Source organism: Mugil cephalus, chromosome 5 (genome assembly GCF_022458985.1).
Source record: "Mugil cephalus isolate CIBA_MC_2020 chromosome 5, CIBA_Mcephalus_1.1, whole genome shotgun sequence".
NCBI classification, from domain to species: Eukaryota; Metazoa; Chordata; class Actinopteri; order Mugiliformes; family Mugilidae; genus Mugil; species Mugil cephalus.
This window is the reverse complement of record NC_061774.1, coordinates 4,846,868-4,868,242: the sequence shown is the minus strand read 5'-3', so window position 1 is coordinate 4,868,242 and position 21,375 is coordinate 4,846,868. Positions and strand designations below refer to the sequence as shown.

At 40.5% G+C, this 21,375-nt stretch overlaps 1 protein-coding gene across 24 annotated transcripts in view; it reads right to left on the bottom strand.

Moving 5' to 3' along the window:
• Positions 1-20,084, bottom strand: part of prom1a (prominin 1a) — an 81,961-nt gene extending 61,877 nt beyond the window's left edge. For all 24 annotated transcript variants that reach the window (XM_047585400.1, XM_047585402.1, XM_047585399.1 and 21 more), the window contains exon 1: positions 19,410-20,084. In XM_047585400.1, the coding sequence (XP_047441356.1) occupies positions 19,410-19,692 (283 nt within the window). In that variant the 5' untranslated portion in view covers positions 19,693-20,084. The remainder of the gene's footprint in view (positions 1-19,409) is intronic.
• Between the last annotated feature and the right edge of the window lie 1,291 nt (positions 20,085-21,375).

Sequence of the window (21,375 nt, the reverse complement as noted above, 5' to 3'; positions counted from 1 at the left end):
TTAAGACCCCTTAAAAGAAATAAAAACTGTCAGACATGCATCAGACAACTGTGACCAAGGGCTGCATATAAAGACTTGCAAGTCCTATCTGGCGCCACTCACACAACTGTTTGGCTTACAGCCTGTGAGGACATTTGGACATGTGGGTCTATGGGAGTCAACCTCAAGTGCTTTTTGGCAATTATGTGTTGGCTTCATCTTTCAGATGCAGAAGTTGCTTCTTGATTGTAACAAAGCATATTTATATGAATTAATTTCAAATAAATTTATTATCTAGAAAGAAAACCACCCACAACATTAGAAATAATAGCCATTCTAGTTATAAATACATTAAAAAACTAAATAAATAAATAATGTAGATGCTGTACTGATGGCCTTCACATGACTTCAGATTAATAGCACTAATGCTCATGAATAAAGATGTGCAATCAAAATTGATGTTAACCTTTAAAAACGACACAGACATTATTATTTGTTGGAGTCGGTCTCGTTCTTGTTTGGTAAATGGTTTTCAGTCAGTGTTGGTTGACATTTAACTGAAATGTTCCTGATAAAGGAGAACAAGTTGGTGTGTGTCTCGGGGGCTGGCTGTTCCTATCAGAGACGACTTCCCATGAGCTCGATGTAAAAACACCTCCGCTCAGGACAAACACTCCGTTACCATAGAACCTGTAACTATGGAGAAGCAATCCGGGCTTAACTTTACACAACTAGAAGACAGGAAGAGAGAACACACATGTAGAAAGCTACGAGGGACATTTCATTTAAAACTGCTAAGCTTTTACCTCCGTGACTTGGTAACAATACTCCCACTAATGGCATGTGAACAATTAAACCCAACAGAGAGAAATGTGTAACTTGATGACTCAACCTGTCAGGGAAAAAGTCAGATTTCTATAAAAAACGAACACTCAGCCTTGTTTTTTTCCATATACTAACAATGTGGGTGTGTGGAGGAATATTCCACGTAAACAGCTGAGGCTCTTCAACAATCTTGTATAGATCACCTCTATAGGTGGAGACCCACTCTCCTCTTAATTCACCAGATGAACCCATGACTGGTAAAGACACGTCACCCACATTCTTAAGTAAGCCCACATTCAAACAGAGCCTCTGCAGTACACATGTTGTTTAAATATAATCCGAGAGTGTCCACACACTCACGCAAACACGGAGAGGGGAAAATAAATCTGGGAGACATGGCAACAGATTTTTATTAACCATGTTATATTGCACAGGGACTTGTAATGTGTCCCGCTCACTTCGAGGCATGATATAATTACCCGGGCGTGCTGGGGAGCTGAACCACGCAGCGATAAATCTGTAGAGATGTAGACATCAGCGTTTGTTATTTTTCATATTTTTGTCTGTACGTAGGAAGGTTTTCATCACATGTCAACTGGATAATTTGGATTCTGCAGGTGGTTGCACGTAGCCGCACAGCAGAGAACTTCATGTGTTCAATTTCAAAAGTAAAAACAAATGGTGATGCACAGAATGTAAATTAATTAATTAATGATTTTTGTTTTTGGGATAACCTGTTTTAGGACACATGAGACACTGAGTTACTGAAGGTTTATGGTAACAGTATTAGAAACATTAAGATTCGGAGTAAACAAATAATTAGTGATGAATATGGTTAATAATACATAATAATGTAAATTAACAATTATATAATTGTATAAATCATTATTTATCATTAATAGATTAGGTTTTCACACTGTGAACTTGTCATTCAGAGTTCTTCTGCATTTGTCAAATTTATTTTTCATGTTTGACATTGGTTCATCGTTCCCTTTATGGCTGATGGAGTACTAAACTACATGGACAATGCAGTAATCAGCGTAATAGCTCAATCAAAATAAAAACATCGTGGATCACAGTGGCCCGATCAATTTTTAATCAGCTTGAATAATAATCACGTAAACACTAGAGCTGATCATTTATCTCTGGTTGGAGGAGACCTATTCTTTCTGTGCATATGGAGCAGACATCAGGTGACGTGATGAGTTAGTGTTCGAAACATGAACAAAGCTAGAATCGATGCAGCATCAGTAAACACGGCTCCGTCTTGGTTATCTTCTTCTATTAAAAGACTTTTGTGTCGTCAGTAACCTCCTTCTATTATATTTCTGGATCCAGAGCGTGTGGAACAACTTCAAGGCAATCCAAAAACCAACAATCTAACATTGTCGAATTTTATTTAGCCATTTTGGAGGCAGGAAGTTTAAAAGTATTTGCTTTTCTCTCTCAAACTCTGTATTCGTTCTCCACTCTGCTACTTTGTATTCTATTTGTGGACGAAGGCGAGCGAAATGCCACGAAGGACATAAGGATGAGAATGTTGAAAAGTGCACACCATTATCCCCAACTGTATCAATCATTTTTATTGAGACTGCAATGAAAGATACTCAAAAGCTAAAGTGCTGAGGGAGTCAGGGAGTGGTGCAGCCAGCAGAAGGCTTTTATTCTAAGCGCGACCCTTCTGACCAGGTGTAAACACTACCTGTGGCTGTGGTTGTCTAAACTAATTAGTTCCATGTTTACTGAAGCTGCTGCTTTCTTAAAAAATCCCCATTTGAAATACTTCACCTGGACAAAATGCTCTAATATGATGTACAGTAAACTCAATCCTTATGATTTACTATGATTACAAAATCAGGATTTCAAAGTTAAGGTCTTCTGTCCACAGGTTTCTATTCCAACCTTTAGGCTAAGTAGCTAATTGATAGTCCAGGGACAAAAGGACAGGTGGTGGGCGGTGGTGTCTGCTCATCATGTTGACTGCTGGACATCCGAGAGGATTGTCTCTGAAGTCTGGCTCAGGTAAACAACCTCCCAGATTACCATCAGCTAATCAAGGCTGAAGCCAGGCTGCAAAGACAATGACAGACAGGAGCGTTGACCTGCAGCAGCCTGGGAAGACTGACCAATCTGAGACAATCTATTGTCCACCTGCTGATAGATACCACAAGAGACATGCTGTTGAAATGTTTGTGCCACATCTGCCCTATGAGGACTAGAGAAAGTCTCTCTTTAGCCCTTTATCTGATGTTTTTTGTGAAATATGATTTAAGCATATTTTTTTGAGAATGCCTGCGAAGTCCATGAATCCCGCTGCGTCAAACTCATTGATTAAATATTTTTGTGCAGTACCGAGGACTATTCTGACAAACATACAGTCACACAGTCGTTGCTTTTAATGTTTGACTTTACTCATTAAATTGGCAGCCATAACTAAAGTTGACAAGCAGACTGGTCTAGGAATAATATTTAAACAACTTAAGTTTCTCTCTTTTATCTCCATCATCCCCCTCCTGATACTGTCCCCACACTGCCCCATACCAAAATCTGTATATTGCATATGACAACATGCTACACTGGCGCTCTGAATGGAAACCTTTATTGCATGAACCTATGCAAAAATAGCAGCAACCTCAACTGAGATATCAAAAGGCTCTCCCAGGTGAGTTGAAATGCATACTCCCTCCAGAGAATTCTGGGTCCAAACCTGGGGTGTTCTCTCAGCCACCCGTGCCTGGTAAACCTCCACAGGGAGGCATGCTGGAGGCATCCCCACCAGATGCCTGAAGTGCCTCCACTGGGCATATCCAATCTTCTTTACCTATCTCTAAGGTGCAGCCCACCCACCCTACCGAAACGTTCTTGACCACAGGTGAGGTTTGTAACATGCGTGCACGAATCACAAATCAAAGGCCTCGCTTCACGTCTCAGATGCCTCTTCACTGCAAAGGTTTGATACATCGCCTGTACTGCTGCTGCCGCCGTGACCCAGCCTCAGATCAGCTGACATAAGTGGAAAATTAAAGGGATGTAGACAACCTTAATGTGTGGTAGACCGTCTAATACATTTACATCGGTAAAAAAATTCAGCAACATTTGACATGTTGTCTATTTTTGAAGAATTTGACTACCTGTATGCATTTAATCATGTATATGCCAGACAATGGGGCATAACAATCATGTTAAAAGTATAGAAACACTCATCTAACATTAATTGCTGGTTATGATTGCTGCCCTAAAATAAGCACCAAAAAGTATGGACACCAAAATCTTACCTAGAGAATTTATTTGTCAACCAGCCCTGTTCAGCACTGACCCTAAACCACCTAGTATAAAGGCTGTGTTCCTTGATTGAGAATGCTTGACACCCAGCTTGTCACTGAGAGCTAAATTACACACACCAAAAATCCTCCATGAGTTGTGACAGCCACGTTCCCGTGACACATCCCACTCAGTGAAACAGTCCCTGCACAGCTGAGTGAAGGCTACAAGGACTGTGTGAAGGGGTGAGACAAATGGCACTGAGGCTAAGCAGAGAGAGGGAGAGGAGGGCCATTTAGGCCAGTCATCTCTGGCGTTGGCAGGTCGACCCCTTACTGCCACACATCTGCAATTACAGCTCACCATGTCCCAAGTCGAGTCGCAGCGGGCACCACTGCACCCACCAATGAAGCGGAACAAAGGGACAGGGAATGCATGACTTGCCATCCATTCAGTAGGACTGAGCCACTTGCTTTGCCTCGCCCTCTCTCCTGCTTGGCTACCCAGGCCTGACCCAAATCTGACGTGCCTGAACGAAACAAGGCTTTAGCAGCACCCGGGGAAGTGACAGCTCTTTCTCCAACGCTCCCCCTCCATTTATTTCTCCCTTCTTGCTTGCTTCTTTAAATAAGCCGATATCTCTGCGGCTTTTTCTTACCACCGTAATCTTTAGATTTTCTTTGATTTTGTACCAGTGCTTTCACTCCGTCTGGCTGCACCACACTCCTCACCTGCATCCTGTCTGATAGCAGGGAGCTTAAGCTGAGGGTGGCATTATAATATTACCTTCAAATGTCTCAGTCGTTCAACTTATCTTAATGCCATAGCTCTTATCTCCCCTTACTTAGCCTGCTAATATGCCAGCCTTTAGTGAAGCAAGCTTTCTAAATGAGCTGTGTCACTTTCCCCTCATAATCCACAAGCTACCTGTTGAGTCTATTGATGTACCCTTTCCCCTTCATAGCAGAAAGACACACATCAATACAGAGAGACTATTGTACATGGAAGGGGTGTTTTTGCTTCAAAAGGTGCCAGGCAACTTTGTAATGGACTCCTGCGGTGCCACTTGAATCCAACAGCGTGTCCTGGATCGGCAAAGCTCATCTGATGACACACCTCTAATTATGAAAGCATTATTTGAAGAACCAGGCACTGCACTGACAAGACTGATACACAAAAGGCTTTATATGGGTCACGACTGGGGGTCTGTGTGTCTGGATAATGACTACTCTCTGATTCTCCTTTGAAAAACTTTCTGCTCACAGTAGCTACGTTTAGAAATGGAAAAGGTCACATTGGCTGTTATATTCTGTCCAATAAAGGCATGCTTTAAAAAAAGTATTTACACTTATTGCAAATCTAAGATGATTCTTTGTGACATAAACACTGAATAACAGTGCAGCCCGGGTGGCAGAAAGCTAAGAGCAAATGAGAGCAAAACCTGTCAATCATGGTTAACACAGTTAGGCCCTAAAATAGCATATATATAAAATATATATAAAAGTGTCCATCATCAGCGTTTTTCAATATGTCTAGAGGATGACTGTAAAATCCTGTCTGTCCAGCAGCTGATGCTGAGTGTTGTAGGGACATATTTTACATTTAGACAAGCTAAAGTCAGCTTAAGGTACCACTTATGCTACAAATGCTTGACAAACCTGTAAACGGTATGAAAAAATTTTGAAAAAAGCAAGACATGCACACGGACAAATAAAAAGACGATAAAACTGCATTGTTGTAATTTAGGATAGCTCCTATTCCTGCCGCTAATTTCAAAGTCACATAAACTCACATCTGTTCGGTGAGTTCTTCTTTCACTATCAAATAGTAATAGTAAAATCTGGGCATGTTTTTTTTTTAAAGCTAAATCTTAAAAATTCAAGTTTTGGGCTTAAGTGTGGTTATGATGTTGTTGTTGGAGGTAAAGGAAATGTTAAAGTGACAGCTTTAACACCACTGACTGAAAATATTACACTAATTACATGTTTGGTGTGTGCCACCCCCTCCATTTTTATTGTTTAATGCTCTGCACACCTGTTCGAAAGTAAGAGGAGGGAAAGGACAAACAACACAAAACAAACAACTCACTGCAACTCTGTTTTTAATGCACCATAAAGGGTTGTGCCATGGGACACGGAGTGTTGGTGAGAGTGGCTGAGAGTGGCTGCTCCCCGGTCATGTATCATGATTGATTGTATTATTATAACTATCATTATAGTAGTTTTTCTTATTATTATTATAATTATTACTATTATTATTGCTATTATTATTATAAACCAACCAGGGGTCAGCAACCTTCAACACTCAAAGAGCCATTTGGACCCGTTTCCCAGAGAAAAGAAAACACTGGGAGCCACAAAAACCCTCTGACATCTAAAATGAAGATTACACTGAATATATCGTTTTTACCTCTATGCTAGGCCTATGTATAAAAAACTATATTGTGTTGCATTTATGAAATGAAAGACCTGCAACAGAGAAAGCAACACTTTGTTTATGCATAGGAATACATTTTGAACTCCGAAAAAAGCAGGTTTAACGTAACACTGCATATATCGTTTTTTACTTCTATGCTATGTATAAAAAAACTATAGTGTGTTGCATTTATGAAATGAAAGAATTACTACAGAGAAAATAAAATTGTATTTATGCATACATAACAGGGATTTATCCATGGTTGGCTTACCTGCGGTGGAAAAGTTCAATAAATAGCGCGCTGGACCTGCCGGCGGGTGTCGCACATCGGCAGTCGTGACGTATATTATGAGCGACAAAAAATTAAACACATTTTATTTTAATGTTACAAGATCAACCATAAATCAAATCAAATTTATTATCATGTTTAAAAACTAACGAACTAAAATAAAATACATTTGAATTAAATACTCAAAGAGTATATGCGCTGCAATGCACTGTGGGAGTTAAGTGTTTTTTGATGTTACGACCTAGTATATACAGTCAATGGTTACGACCATGAGTGTGAGTGGTGGTGTGGCATTCAGTGTCATTCAGTTGTTGTGTAGCTCTTGTTTGTTCACTACTGACTGAACAGTTGCCGCTTTTCTGAGGCAGTTTTGTCTTATTACACATTAAAAAAAAATAATGCAATGAAATTACATGTTTTGATTATTTGTAACTTGGTGTGTGTGTGTGTAAATGGTCACTACCAGTGTAACCTGTACAAACTGATTTGACTTTCATTATGAAGAACCAGTAAATACAAAGTGTATTTTTTTCAGTGAGTTTGAAATATGTGAAAATGTGGAAGTGAACAATGGATCACTTTGAAATATTGCCGTAAGTAATGAAACGATAAAACTGGAGTGAGCAGCCACAGTGAGCTGTTAGATGAAGAGATGGGACTTCTCAGAGAAAGGCAGGCTCCTCCCTTTCCCTGTCCCATAGTGTTTGCAAAGCTTAATTTATGTTTCTGTGTTGGAGCTACACCAGTGAGAGCACAGTAAATTCACTTTCCTTCTGCCTTGGTTGTTTCCGTGGCCATATGCACCACCTATTCTGGCGTATTCTCTCTTTTCTTGTTTTTTCCTCTTCCAGTTGCTCAACATTTATTAGTTCCAACCCCAGTGTGGTCTGTTCACTTCAGCTACCATGGAACTAGAAAGACCAATTATTTTCTTCTTCTTTTTTGTCAAAACAACAATGTATAGATAAACCATGACCTGAAAGGTTGCAGATTGGCTCTTCACAATCTCTATATCACACAGCTTTATTTTAAGACGGCAATTTTATGTAAAGCCTCTGTCTCTTGCTGCTGTGTCTCATCCCTTTAATCAATTTTTTATACAAGAAACCCATTTCTCTCTCTTCACTTTTTTATGAAACAACTTCAGTCTCTCCGTCCTTCAGGTGGGCTTTGAGTTGTGTAAGGTAATTAGTGCACTTCGCATTTTGTCCTTCTGCTTGTGCATCCGTCTCATCGATTTAAATGATTAAATACTCATTTTGGATTGAAGCGGTTCATTTGGAGCTGGCCACCTCGTCTGTCTCGCTGAGCCTTCAGAAAGACTAATCCCAGATTTGTGGATCCGTTTCGAGAGTAACAACATGTAGCTGAGGGCTATTTTGATATCTATTCACAGGCCTGGTGCTGCAGGCAGGGAATTAAAGCATTGTACTGTGTTACTTTTTGTGTTCTGATTATGCAGCGTGATCTTTTCTAACAAAGCTGGGGCAGCGGCTTAAGTCTTAGACAACCTGTTGTGTGACGAGAGGAAGAGCAGTTTATATATTTGAGTTTGGCATGAAAAGCATGTTTCACACATCCATCTACAACCATCAACCAGAATAAAAACACAGTGGTAAAGTTTTTAGGAGAGACTGAGACTGAAAAATATTGCAATAAAAAAGAAATACAAACTTTATGTGACAGAAATGAGCAATTAGTTAATTTAGTCTATCCATTAAATTAGAGTTTTTAATTTTTTCTACCAGAGTTAAGACAGTGTTAAGACAATTGTTTCGCTTCGTACCAAACAAAGTCAGATTTTATGGTTTTAAGGTTTTACGTAAAAACCTTTGCTTGGAATAAAAGCTATGGGATGCAGACAACTAGTGTAAACACACCATTGAATGAATAGCGTCACAATTTTCCATCATTGCCTTACTCCTTTTTTTAAAAGAATATTTCAGTCCTTCACGTTCAGCTTGAAGCTACAGCCAGCAGCAGTTTAGGTTAGTTTAGAGAGAAAAGGGAAGCCTGGCTCCGTCTAAAGGTACAGACACGCCAAACCAGTATAAAAGAACTGCCGCCATCCAAGGCTGACTGTGACATCGTCTGTGTCTGAACCAATTTGCACTTGAAGACACCACAAAGATTACAACCACAGTCTCTGCCTGTGTTCAAGGAAAAAAAAAACGGGAGGCAAGATAACTAGGAGGACGAACTGCAGTACAGAGCTGGCCTCTTCTGAATCACTCTGATCTACAGTTTATCCATATTCCATTAAAATATTTGAATCTTTTAATTAGTTGAAGATGTAATATGAGAAAGGTTAGGGTTAGAGTTTTGAACGCTGTTGTTTCCAGTTACTAGGCTAATCAGCCAATTCATTCGTTACACCACAGGAACAGTTTCTTTCCATCTGCAACTGAACTTGTTAATAGTCTGACTCCCATTGCAAGTCTACACGCGCTACATTAACACACTTTTCTTGTTAACGCACACCACTTTCATACACAATCTGTTCAGTTCCTTCTTTACTTACATATTTTGTATATATTTTTGTTTGATTTCCCTGATTAATGTTTATTGTACCAAGCACCAAAACCAATACCTCATATGTGCAAACATATGTAATAAAAAATGTGATTCTTCTATCTATCTCTGGATAGATAGATTATCCAGATGCCAAATGCAAAGATAGTGCCTTTCACTGTTCTGCTATGCATTGTCAGAGGCCAGCGCCACTGCACAGTTATTCTGTGTGCGTCATTCCACATATGTGGTATGATAAAAATAAATGAGGAAATATCTGTGAATAAAGTCAGTCCTGTAGATTTTCACCTGCCATGGCCTCCTTAGCTCTGTGCTGCAGTGACATATTGCCTCTGGCTATCAGATGGCATTATGTTGCAGGCGAGTAAGACTGTGCCTGTGTGTGTCCTGAAGCGTCCAAATGCCGAGGGCCATCACTGTCAGAGCAATGACATGACTGCCAGTGACAGCAGGGGGGAAAAAAAATACACAGAGGAGCCGCATACATCACTTTCTGTCATACAGATGCTACTACAGTACGACTGAGCCAGGAGGTTTCACAGAGAAGCAGGACTATTTATAGTTGGACGGTTTTCTCAGATTGTAAAGGCGCGTCTTATATTAATATTCATTTAGAGATTATATTGAGCATTAGTGAAACGTCCACATTACATTAGATACACATAAGATAATTAGAATATACCATAATAACATCCTGTCATGAATTCTCACAGATCACATCTGATTTGTTGTTTAGAAGCAGGCGAACGCTGTGGAAAGTTTAAAATACTGAGGACATGGAAGCGTTGTGCACATGTTTATGTCCTGGCCCTCAGGGGCAGACATCCAATCCTACACAATAATGGAAAGGCAGCGACACGATTCCATTTTCCCTGAACGTGTCACGAGGATCTGTTCACGTCACTACCAGGCAACAGCAAGCATCAGTTACATTGCTGCTTTTTCAAAACATAACTGAAACATTATACACAAGTAAAACTGGAAAAAGTCCATCTGGACCTAATACCTAATAGGACAGTGAATATCACTTACTCGTGTCAGCTAATGATGACCATTAACATGGAAGTGGTATGTTTTCACATATACTCACTTATTTACAAGAGCAGATGGTAGCCAAACGTGTTGTCTTAATCCTTTCTAATCAGACTATTTTCATATGTCTTAAACAGACTGATGAGTAGCATGCAGCCTTGTTCGTGTCAGTTCACTCTTTCATTTCCACAAAAGGAGATAAAAACATTATGTGCATTTCATGGATAACATCAGGTTACCATGGTGCATGGTCCTGTGTTGCTGCACTGACACTTTTCATTACAGTTGAAACTTCCCATCTGCCAACAAATTATTCCGTTTGTAAAAGGTTTCAGTTGCTTTAGTTTGTGCTCAGCATATTTTACATTTTCTGACAAATGGAAGTTGCTGGAATACAGGTCAGGCCAGTGTTCTGACTCTGTGTTCCCACCATGGTAACTTTTCAGAGATGTAAAATGGTTGGAAAGAGCTGTGTCTCTGCTTGTCCTGCTATTATTATCTGCAACACGCTCTACACAAATTGACCATACATTGTTGTGTTTTGTCTGTTTTTTTTTTTAACCCTCATGCAACTCAAGCATCTAAGCGTCCACTGCACCACCAGAGCCATCCTTCTGTTGCTCCTAGATAGCAGATTGGCATTTGAAGCCATGGTGGCTCCACATGCTGAAGACATTTGTATGTATATGGACACGAGTGTTCTGTTAATAACTTGAATAACTGTCCAATCAGGACAAAACTGATTTGATTTGAAATTAAACTAGATTTTATATATAATTTATAATGTACACCGGTGCATTACGGACACAGTCGACTTGTTGAGAGGAGTGGTGTAAAGATCCATTTGGTCACGTTCTTCTATTCAAGTCTGAATCTGTAATCAAAATAATTTTATTTGGCTTGAGGAAATATCATCCATGTTGCCTGCCAGGGCTTTGCAAGGTACCTCTGCTTCCATTGTGTGTGCCTGTTAATGGGTGAATGAGAGACATCTGTAAAGCAATTTGTTCGGCTAATGTCAGAGGAACGTTGTTAAGGTCCTCCTGTTTAATCAGCAAGACATGTGCTCATAGACGGCTGCTACAATCTGGTCAGGTCTTTACAGTTCATGTTCTTTTCATTTATTTCATTGCACTTTCGCAGCAAAATGAGACACCATCCCATCAGTTCGGCTCACTTTGTTCTGCAGTGATTTTGCATTATGGATAGAGAAATGGTTCAGTCCTGCAGAACATTACGATCGTAAAATGTAAGCCCCTTTGGGGGATCATCACAGCATCTAATGATAATCTCCACGGATGTTTCTGCTGCTGAAAACATCTCTAATTAGAAAAATGGCTGGAAAAATGCTAAAAATTGACTCATGACTCAAAAGATTTGGGTTTGGCGTCACCCTCACCCACAAAGATGTGAACAGAACACACGGGGGTCAGTGACAGACTTTTGCGACACATACTCCGTATCTTCCAGTTGAAGATAGATCAACCTGCTGCAGCCCTTCTTGTACGCAGCTGTACTGTTGGTCCTCCATTTCAGTCTGAAGGACACTCTGTCTAATCATTTTAGCACTGTGCTGACCTGTGGGCACATGAAATTCATTATCTGACATTTTTTGGTTAAACCCTGGAGAGTGAACGGCCTCAGTTGTATTCAAGGTTGAAATATCACAACCAACACTAAACAGAAATCCTGAAAAACGTCCCCTCATCTGCATATAAGTAGCCTTATTTCTACACCGAACATTCTAAGTGATCATATATCCACATATGTACCAGATTCTGAAAAACAAATTGAATTCATCTGCAGTCCCAACATTTCTAAAACTTAAACGTCTGGCTTAACGCACAGACTCTGTTACTTCCTGACATTTACGTATACTTTAGCTGTGAAATTCTAAAAAGCACTGTTTGTTTCTGTGTGTGTGTAATCCACTACCAGTGATTTGTTAAGCATGTAATTTGGCCCTTGTTCAGTTTAATAGGCTGTAATGAGGCTGTGAATCAGCTTTTTTGCAATCCGCTATAAGCTGAAATTATGATATCATGGTCCAATTTGTGAGCGGCATGAATGTAAACAGTAATTAGTGTAACTGTGTTGGACTCTTTAATATTCAACAGTATATCCTAAAGATGTGGACACACCAAAAAACTTGTGCACCTGTGCAGAAGCAAATCACCCTCCTTACCAGCAGGTGGCAGTAGTCTGACTTCTGCATTTTTTTAAAAATGGAAAACTACTATTAGTTGAGAGGCTAGGAAGTTGTGAAGTACTACGCACTGTTGTACAGAGCTGTGGGTGTACAGATCACTCATGTAAAACTATTTGTGGATTTAAATGGTCACATGAGATCAAGATAAAAAAATTAAAAAAAGACAGGAGCATTCTTGGGTGCTCTTTGACCTTGGTTGTTTTGACTACTTTCACCACATCAGTTTTAATCCTTCTTGTGTACTGGTCCAACATGCTGACAGAGGCCCGACTCAGTTCAACATGCTGAATCAGCTGAAAAGTTGACGAGGGGGCCGGACTAGTAACAACACAGTGAGACACACTGAACAAATCCCCAAAAGTCAGAAATGTACATGAAGCAGAGGAAGCCCGGTGACATGGTCACACGACACTCCTGTCCAACAAATATTCACAGTGTGTCTCTATAACGAACCACCACTGACATTTAAACTCCATAACTGCATTTATTTGCTGCTTTTTAATGTGTGACTGCAGGCTTCATACTGTGCTTTGGGGAAATGTAAAGTTACAGCAACCTGTCAACAAAAATATTTGACCACTATTTTCCTGCCATATTTGGAATTTATCAGTATCAGCTTTATCAATTTTTCGTTCTCAGAGCATGAAAGAGCTAAATAAAATAAATGGTAGCTACTTTGAAATTCCACTAACTCTCTGATGCACCTCTCAAAGCGCCTCAATCTCATCTTTGTCCTGAGTTAGAAATCTTTTGAAGTCGTCAGTTTCTTTCATGTGTCCTTCGCTGAGCACCAAAGATGCTTTAGTGTTCTCTGTGCAGGAGGATACACGCTGGGATTAAATGACAAGCACGAGGAAGGACTATTTAACCTGATCTGTCTGAATCTACCTTGCACCGCAGTACGTTTTTACCTCAGGCCATGCTGGTGCAGTCAGATATCACTGCCGATGGGTGAACTAACAGCTGATTTTCATTAGATCCTGCTGTCTGGGCTCCACCTTAACAAGGTTTCTTGAGGAGAGGGAACACAGACGCTAATGAGAAAACGCTTTCTAACAGGGGATCAGCTACATGATGGTGGATGGCATCAACCCCCCAGCTGAGCTCACCCACAGGTATAAAGTGATACAACTGCATAAGCAGCTTAATGCACCTCTGAATCACATTAATATGTTGTATTTACAGTTTTTATATTGGTTGGTATGGAAATAAACTCTTCTGAGCCTCCTAGAAGCAAAGTAAACTGGCTCAAAAAACACAAGCGCCATTGAATTTTGGTTGTAGGATCAGATGTAAGCTATAGGAAAACATTTTCCCAAGCCCATGATGTCAGTTCGTTGATAAACAGTAAACTAATGTAATTCCTGTTGGTTGTATAAAGATGGATGAACCCTTAGAGCAATGGGCTACAATTTGTTTTCAATAGATGTTGCAGCTAAGTTGAGCTCACTCCAGTGATGCAGGGATTGTTTCACCAGCTTACTTTGAAAAACACACTTGGTTGGCTTATAACATTTGTGACTCGTAGCATGAGAGCAGTAGTGGTATTCGTTTTGAATCTCAGTGTGTCCCAGCTGATTCAAATAAGGACAAAGAGATGGAGCGTGAATTGGGTGGATGACACCTAGCAACACGTGAGGACACCCACCTGTCAATCAAAGCAGGCACCACCTTAATTATGCATAGACTTAATTCAAACAGGTCAGTTATATAGAAAACTGTTCCCTTATATAGTTGTAGTAAATCAAGAAATTAGCTATATAGACCATAACTGTTTTTGTATCAGGCTGAGCTTGTTGTTTTAACATGGAGGTCTATGGGGACCTGCAGCCCTGGATGTTGCCAGGTGGTAATGCAGCAGCTGAGATTCACTTCATGTCAATAAGCACTAGGGCCCGACCGATATGGATTTTTTGGGGCCAATTACAATTCCACTATCAGGACATAAAAAAATCTGAGAAGCAATATATGAGTTAAATGTTTGTTTGTTTTTTTGTTTTGTTTTTTCCAATTTAAAAAAAAAAAAAAAAAAGATGAAATAGCTGCTTTTGGTGGCTTTAATATATTTCCACACACTTGTTACGAATATATAAATTGAGTGGAGAACATTAAACCATTTTCAAATATTTTTATTATCAGAACTTATGTAAAACATGCAACATATGAACATTTGATAAAGATACTAAAATATTAAATGAAATATCATCTGTAGGTAATAGGCAGGTGGGTAAACTGTCATGAAAGTCTCTCGTACAATGTGACTTGAAATGTGCCTCTTTGATGTCCTCTAAATGTGTGTTCCCCTTTTTTTTTTCCTACATTAAGATATTATTTCGACTAGAAATGCTTTTGCCTCCTCAATGCCATATGTTAAAAATCATAGCCTGTGCACTGCTGAATAAAATACAAATACAGCCCACAACAGTTTTTCCACAGTGGCGCCGTGTTATGCTAATTTACTCTGGTCTTGTCTAGTCTGGTAGCAGCTGCCTGAGTGAGTGTAATATTAATTTTTTAGGTACTGTAACATTACAGTTACGTTCATCGTTAGTGACTTGGTTAAAGAATTTAGCAAGGTAATATTTAAGCTAGGTGATCCTAACTTTAGCTTGCTAACATATCAACCAAGCGTGACAGACACAAGGAGGCAGGTCATGTGGAGCGACTGTGGAGCATGACATGATAGGAATTCTCCAATGACTATAATCAGACGATTAAATCAGTTGACCGATTTATCATAACACCTTAATGTGTTTTTAGCTTGGTCTAATATTCCCAGTTGTTTGTGAAAGTAACAGTAAATATTCTGAAATAATACACAAGACCATGATCTTAAAAAGATGCTGTAACTGTACCAGTTTGTTTGTAACAAACAGAGGTTTGCTGATGTATCGCAAGAGCTCCAGTGACATCTCCTTAGTGCAAGAAAATAAAAGCTGAATAATTTATGAAATAGTGTACATAAGTGTTTAAGATTTCAGACTCTTCTTTCTCTTCTTTCATTCATTTCAATAGCACTGATGATTAAGGAAACATCCAGGAAAGGCAAATAAATGTAAGCGTCTATGCAGCAGCATTCTCTACAAGAGATTTTCTGAAAGAGAAGAGGGCGCGGGCATCTTTTTTTTCAGTTATGCAGCTTGTCAGCAAACAGAAAGCTCTCCTCTGCCTTCAGATCTTTTCCCTTTTCAACTCACAGCTGCTTTACCAACCACCACTCCTGCAGCAGGTGTGAGATATAGCACAAGATCAGGGCTCTGTTCTGCACATTTTCTACTATGTTTTAATAAATACATTTTGTCTGAATAACTAAAAGCCCCCTGAATCCATCAATATTGTGTCTTCACTGTGTGAAAAGGGCTTCAGATCCTGTATGTCATATGCCTGCATATGGGCATGTTGTGTGTTGTTGGGAATATAGGCTGGTGTGATGGAGGCAGTGGGACGCCAGCAGCTCCTGTGGGGTTCCATGCAGCAGCTAAAGGCCAATTTAAATAAAACATTGTTGGAAAATATGTCACCGTTCATTTACTTTGTGTGGGAGTCCATGATAGACATTTATTGCGGCTTTGCTAATAACACCTCCTACGAGTTCAGAGGCTACGTGCGGCGCGGTTTGACGAACACATCGGCGGACTGAATCAAACATTTATGAGATTATCAAGATGTTCTACAATGTAAAATTTCACACATGATTATAGACGATGTGGTGATGAGGCGGCGCTAATTACACAACAACATAATGTTCATCTCACAGTCGTTTACAGGGTCAGGCTGGTACTGGCTGCTGCTCGTTCTGACTTAAATCCACAAAAAACTTAAGGCATACCTTAGCTTCTGCAGTTACTCTTTAGTTTAGAGATTAGAAACCATTTTCCATTTGAGAAAAGAAGAGTGTTCTCCGAGCATTAACACAGTCTGAGCAAGCAGCCATATGACAACTTAGAATAAAATGCAACATTTTGATTTAAATAGAAGATTTCTGTGTTGCTCAACAGTGTCTGATAGTCAGAGTAAACACACTTAAATTGGCAACAATACATATTAAGGTGAGTTGTAGTTTAAAAAAACAAATGCAGTTTAACGAATAAAAGCTAAACTATCAATTAACACAAGGGTCTCAAAGTGTTGTCACATCTGAATGAATATAAGGTGAGAGAGGCTGCATCTAAATAAATATGAACATCCACCTCTTGTCTATCTTGTTGTAAGTGGGTTTGACACTTGGTGACACACAGAGTGGGGTTGCCTAGCAGTGGTTTTCTCATGGCTTACAGCTGAGTTACCACTTAAATGCAAGACATTTTGTGTAGGTACCATGAGCATTTGAAGGCACAGCTTTATATCAGCTCATCCGAGGGCCTAATGTGAGCTTGTTTACAGTAACGTGGTAGTTGCTCATAATGTGACCTAGGTGCTGTTCATGTGTTTTCACATTTAAATACAGGCACTTGATTTACTTATGCACTGAACTGGAGTTGAAAATTGTGGTTTTGTTGACTATTTAATCTCTGTGCATTTCCTTCCAGCTCTAATTTGCATAGAGCAAGTTAGCCGGGTCCTAAACTGCATTTCAGAAGGGACTTCATCCAGTTCACTTGTGATGCCTTCACTGACCTATTTAAGATGGCAAACAGCCTCATTTCATCTATAGTTATCTATACGCTATGTTGTTTAATCTGACATGTTTCCACTCATTAAATCATGTGGTGTTGTGATTCTCTTTCACTGGAGGCCATTTTCGCAGATTTTTCCACAACCAAAGTCAAACTCCTGCCAATTAACAGTAAATAAATGAGTCAACAGTCCGTTTGGTAAAGGATGAATCTCCTTTTCTGTTTTGAGTACTCCGAAAAAAACACATAGTCCAGGAATTAGCTGCAGACACTGTTAATGATCATCTATTATGATGTGAGGAACCAAGATATTAATATCTATGTAAACACAATAAACTTTAGCATTTTTCACAATCTTCTGGTGTGCATAGGCTAAACAAATTAACAAGAAATAAAGTAAATGATACATTTAGTACTATAATGGTAATCTAAATGGAAGTAACAGGATCTTATAACATTTTAGCTAAAGGAGGGTACACACAACATGCCATTTATTGTTAATGGCTTTCAACGAGTCCTCTTTAGCAACACCAACTGTGCCAATCTGAACTAATCTCAATTTTGAAGAAATGACCAATGTTAGCGATAAGTTCCCCTACACAACTCCTTGACAAAGTCCACAACTTTAGTTCCCATCACCAAATTCACTGCACTGATATCAAGCTTGGAGTGTCAGATGAATCCAGATGCTATTGACAGTATTTTCTTTTCAGATAGAGAGCAGTGAAGGCGAATAGAGCTCACACTTGTTGTTCCATGATGTATGGTTTTGATCTAAGCCCTGTCTGAACTACAAGAAAAGCGGTTTAATTGTCACAATTGAATCCTTCACTAGCTCCATCCACACACAAGCAATATTTTTATTTTTATTTTCAGATTTTTCTCTGAAACATTTGGAGTGGGAAATAAAGAAGTTACAAAGGTAACCCAAATCTGGAACGTCCACTAGAAATGATCTGTCGGTCAACAGAAGTAAAGGGCGACATGTTAAAGTTGAGATTACTTCAGCTTGGCACATTGCTAAAAATTCTGTGTTTTGGGTTGAACTGTCTCTTTAAATGTGATGCGTCTTGAAGATGAAAACTTGTCCAGTTGGGCATTTTTTGAATTCTTTTAAATGTAGGATGACAGTAGTTCCATCTTTAAATGTCTAGTGGAAGAGGACTAACACTGTGGCTGAACAGACCTCCATACGGACATCTGCGCCACCTCCAGTCACAAACTGACGGAGTGGAAACTCAGCGTAGATAGTTTTCCTCACTTGCCTCTTAGATTTAAATGTCACTCACGGTTTCACAGCAGAAGCTGAGAATCTCCAATAAGTTTCAAGCTTGTATTCAGATTTAAATATCTATGCACAAACTCATTCTATTAATAAGTGAATTTGTGATTTGGATGGCCCAAATGATTGTTTATGAACCAACAATTTCCACATGACTTCCATCCTCCGCCTTTCATCCTCTGTTGACTGCACCCATGAATGAGCTTCACTGAGCAGTGGTCTTGTGTGCTCCACTCCACAGGATTAGGCCATGAGCCCCCAAGTGCGGGTGACAAACTGCAAACTAAAAGGCCAACAACATATGGCGCAGGGGCTTATGGGATTAGTCAATTAACAAGGTGACTCAGAGAGTCACTAATCTGCAAAATGTTCGATGGAGTACGGACACAGACTGAGAGGCGTGGAGGGGGAGCCTCGTCATTTCAGCATCCGACACCCAATTAAACACAACTCCTGGATGTGTTTAAGCAGTCAGGTCTAATTGTTTAAATGTAGAGTTGTTGTTTTTGGGTGCGTCAAACTAACATTCTCTCACGCACACACAGTTTACCACTGAGCATGTGATGTCAGCAAGTGCTTCATTAATTGTAATTATCCTGACAGAAAGTGCGCCGCCGGCAAGGAACACCAGCATCCAGTGCGCAAAAGAAGACGCGCGCTGCGTGTAGGGACGTGACGCACAAATGGTCAACACATCCTCAAGTGATAGCTTTTTGCGCAACGAAGAAAACATTAAAAACATACTATGATTCATGATTACGCACAAAACCAAGCTGAACGCATTCGTGTGCACTTTTAAATATAAAAAAGACAGTTTGATGCAGTCATACGTGAATGTAAATCAAATGTGACTCAAAGGAACCCACTGGTTTCCCTTTGATTTCCATCAATATTACTCAGGTTTGCAACCTCATTCTCCACGGATTTCACGTGCCTCCAGCTACTGTGAGCCCGGATGCGGATGCTTACCGTGTGGGAAAGCGTTGGGCTGCACCGCGTACAGAAAGGCGTGCACCAGGTGGAACAGAATCCCTATCGGTCCCGGCTCGTAATGGGCCAGGGTCTCGTAAACTCCCGCGGGCACATAGCCGAAATCCAACTTTCCCGGGGGTGGCAGTCTCCGCGGCTCCGTCTCTTGCTGGAGTTCACCGGTCGCTGAAAACACCCACAACGCCGCCGTCAGCAGCAGGGGCAGCAGCAGAGTAGTCCCGGGTTTCCACATCTTGTCCAAGGGAATGCCCCGACCTGTCATCCGACTGGAGTTAAACACTCAAAGAGCGAGCAAACTGCACCACGACTGGCTGGATTCTTCTCGTGTCTCCTCTACCAGGGAGATAAAGAGTCGATGGGATGAGAGTAAACAGAAAAGTGTTCCGGCGGATGGAGCACAGCTTTTTAAGTCCTGCTGCCCGCGGAGAGACTCGTTCTGAGCATCGTTCCCCGCGGACTGAGGATCCTCGACGGACGCAAGCCGGACGATCTTCTCTTCTCCCTTACAATCCTCGGTCCTCGACACGTTCGGTCCCACCGAGATGAGCGCGCCTGCCGCTTCCACTCCAGCGTCTCTGCGCACAGGGATGCGCTGCGTCACGGGAGCGGGCGGGCCGGGGTGCGCGCCGCCGAGGACTGGTCCAGAGGGAAGCGCTCCTCCTGCCGGGAAGAGGAGGCTGAGAGTTAGAGAACAACATAAAATAAATAACATAATAATAATAATTTGCTGAATAAAATAGTAGTTAGTTAATTCGGAAAAAAAGAGAACAACATCCCTTTAAAATAATTTATTATTCAGGTAATTCAGCCGGTTTTAAGCTGCTTATGTCTTGCTTACATTTTACTGTTATTGATCACCTCAGTGCCAGTTCACACATTGTCTATCAATGTTTTGTTTTCATTTTTCATTTCATTTTTACATTTGCAATAAAACTGATATATCTAATATCTGAGAAAACATCAGGATCTCCAGTGAGAAGAAAGAGGTGGTTCTGAACAATGTGTGGTCGCTTGGGTATGTGGCACCAAATCATTTGCAGTAGATTCTTTTTTAAGTCCTGCTAGTTGTGAGGTTGGGCCTCCATGGATCAAACTGGTTTCGTCCAGAACATCTGACAGATGCCAGATTTCATTGAGATATGGGGAATCTGGAAGTAAAGTCAACACCTTGAATTCCTCAAACTGTTACTGAACCATTTTTACTTTGTGGCACAGAGCATTATCCTGCTGAAAGAGACCATCAGTTACATGGTCTTCTTTTACTTGAAAACACCTTCAGGACCAAAGTTTTGGGGGGCACCTACCTCAAAGCTGTTTCCTTTCCTTCTTGCTAACTAGAACGCTCTGACAGATAAAAGATACCTGCAATTCAGCTCAGAAGGAGTGACCTGATTGGCCGAGTAGTGAATAGGTGAGCTTTCCTTCTGTCTCTTTACACAATAACGTCCTTGTCCTCGCTCTCCGGAGCACATGGGGCCCTGGCTCCTGGAGACAAGAGGGTCTCCTGTGTGGAAACCTTTGATCACTGATTGTGTGCACCTTCCTTCACACTCATTACCCCTGCAGATGGGCTGATGGGGACATTTAGTTGCAGAGATAACATTAAGTTGAGGGCCCATAACCTAACCGTGAGCTGAGTTCTTGTTAAAAATATGTGATCTTTCTGTCCTACAAGTGACTGACATTTGTCCTCGTTCTTCTTTGGATCCTCTCCAAGTACTAGTACTACTCCTGTCGTTCTTTATTAAGACAACTTCCTGCTAGTGGTGACAGAGCTGGGGCTCGTCTCGGCCCTGATCGTCATAAGGAGCTTAGCCCTCTGAGAATGTCTGCCGCAGATTTGACCTCCTGCACAAGCCCAGCACTCAGGATAGGTGAGGTCAGCAGTGGTGTAAACCGTGGCTTACTGGAATTACCATTCGTTTAGAGACATTCTATATTTGAT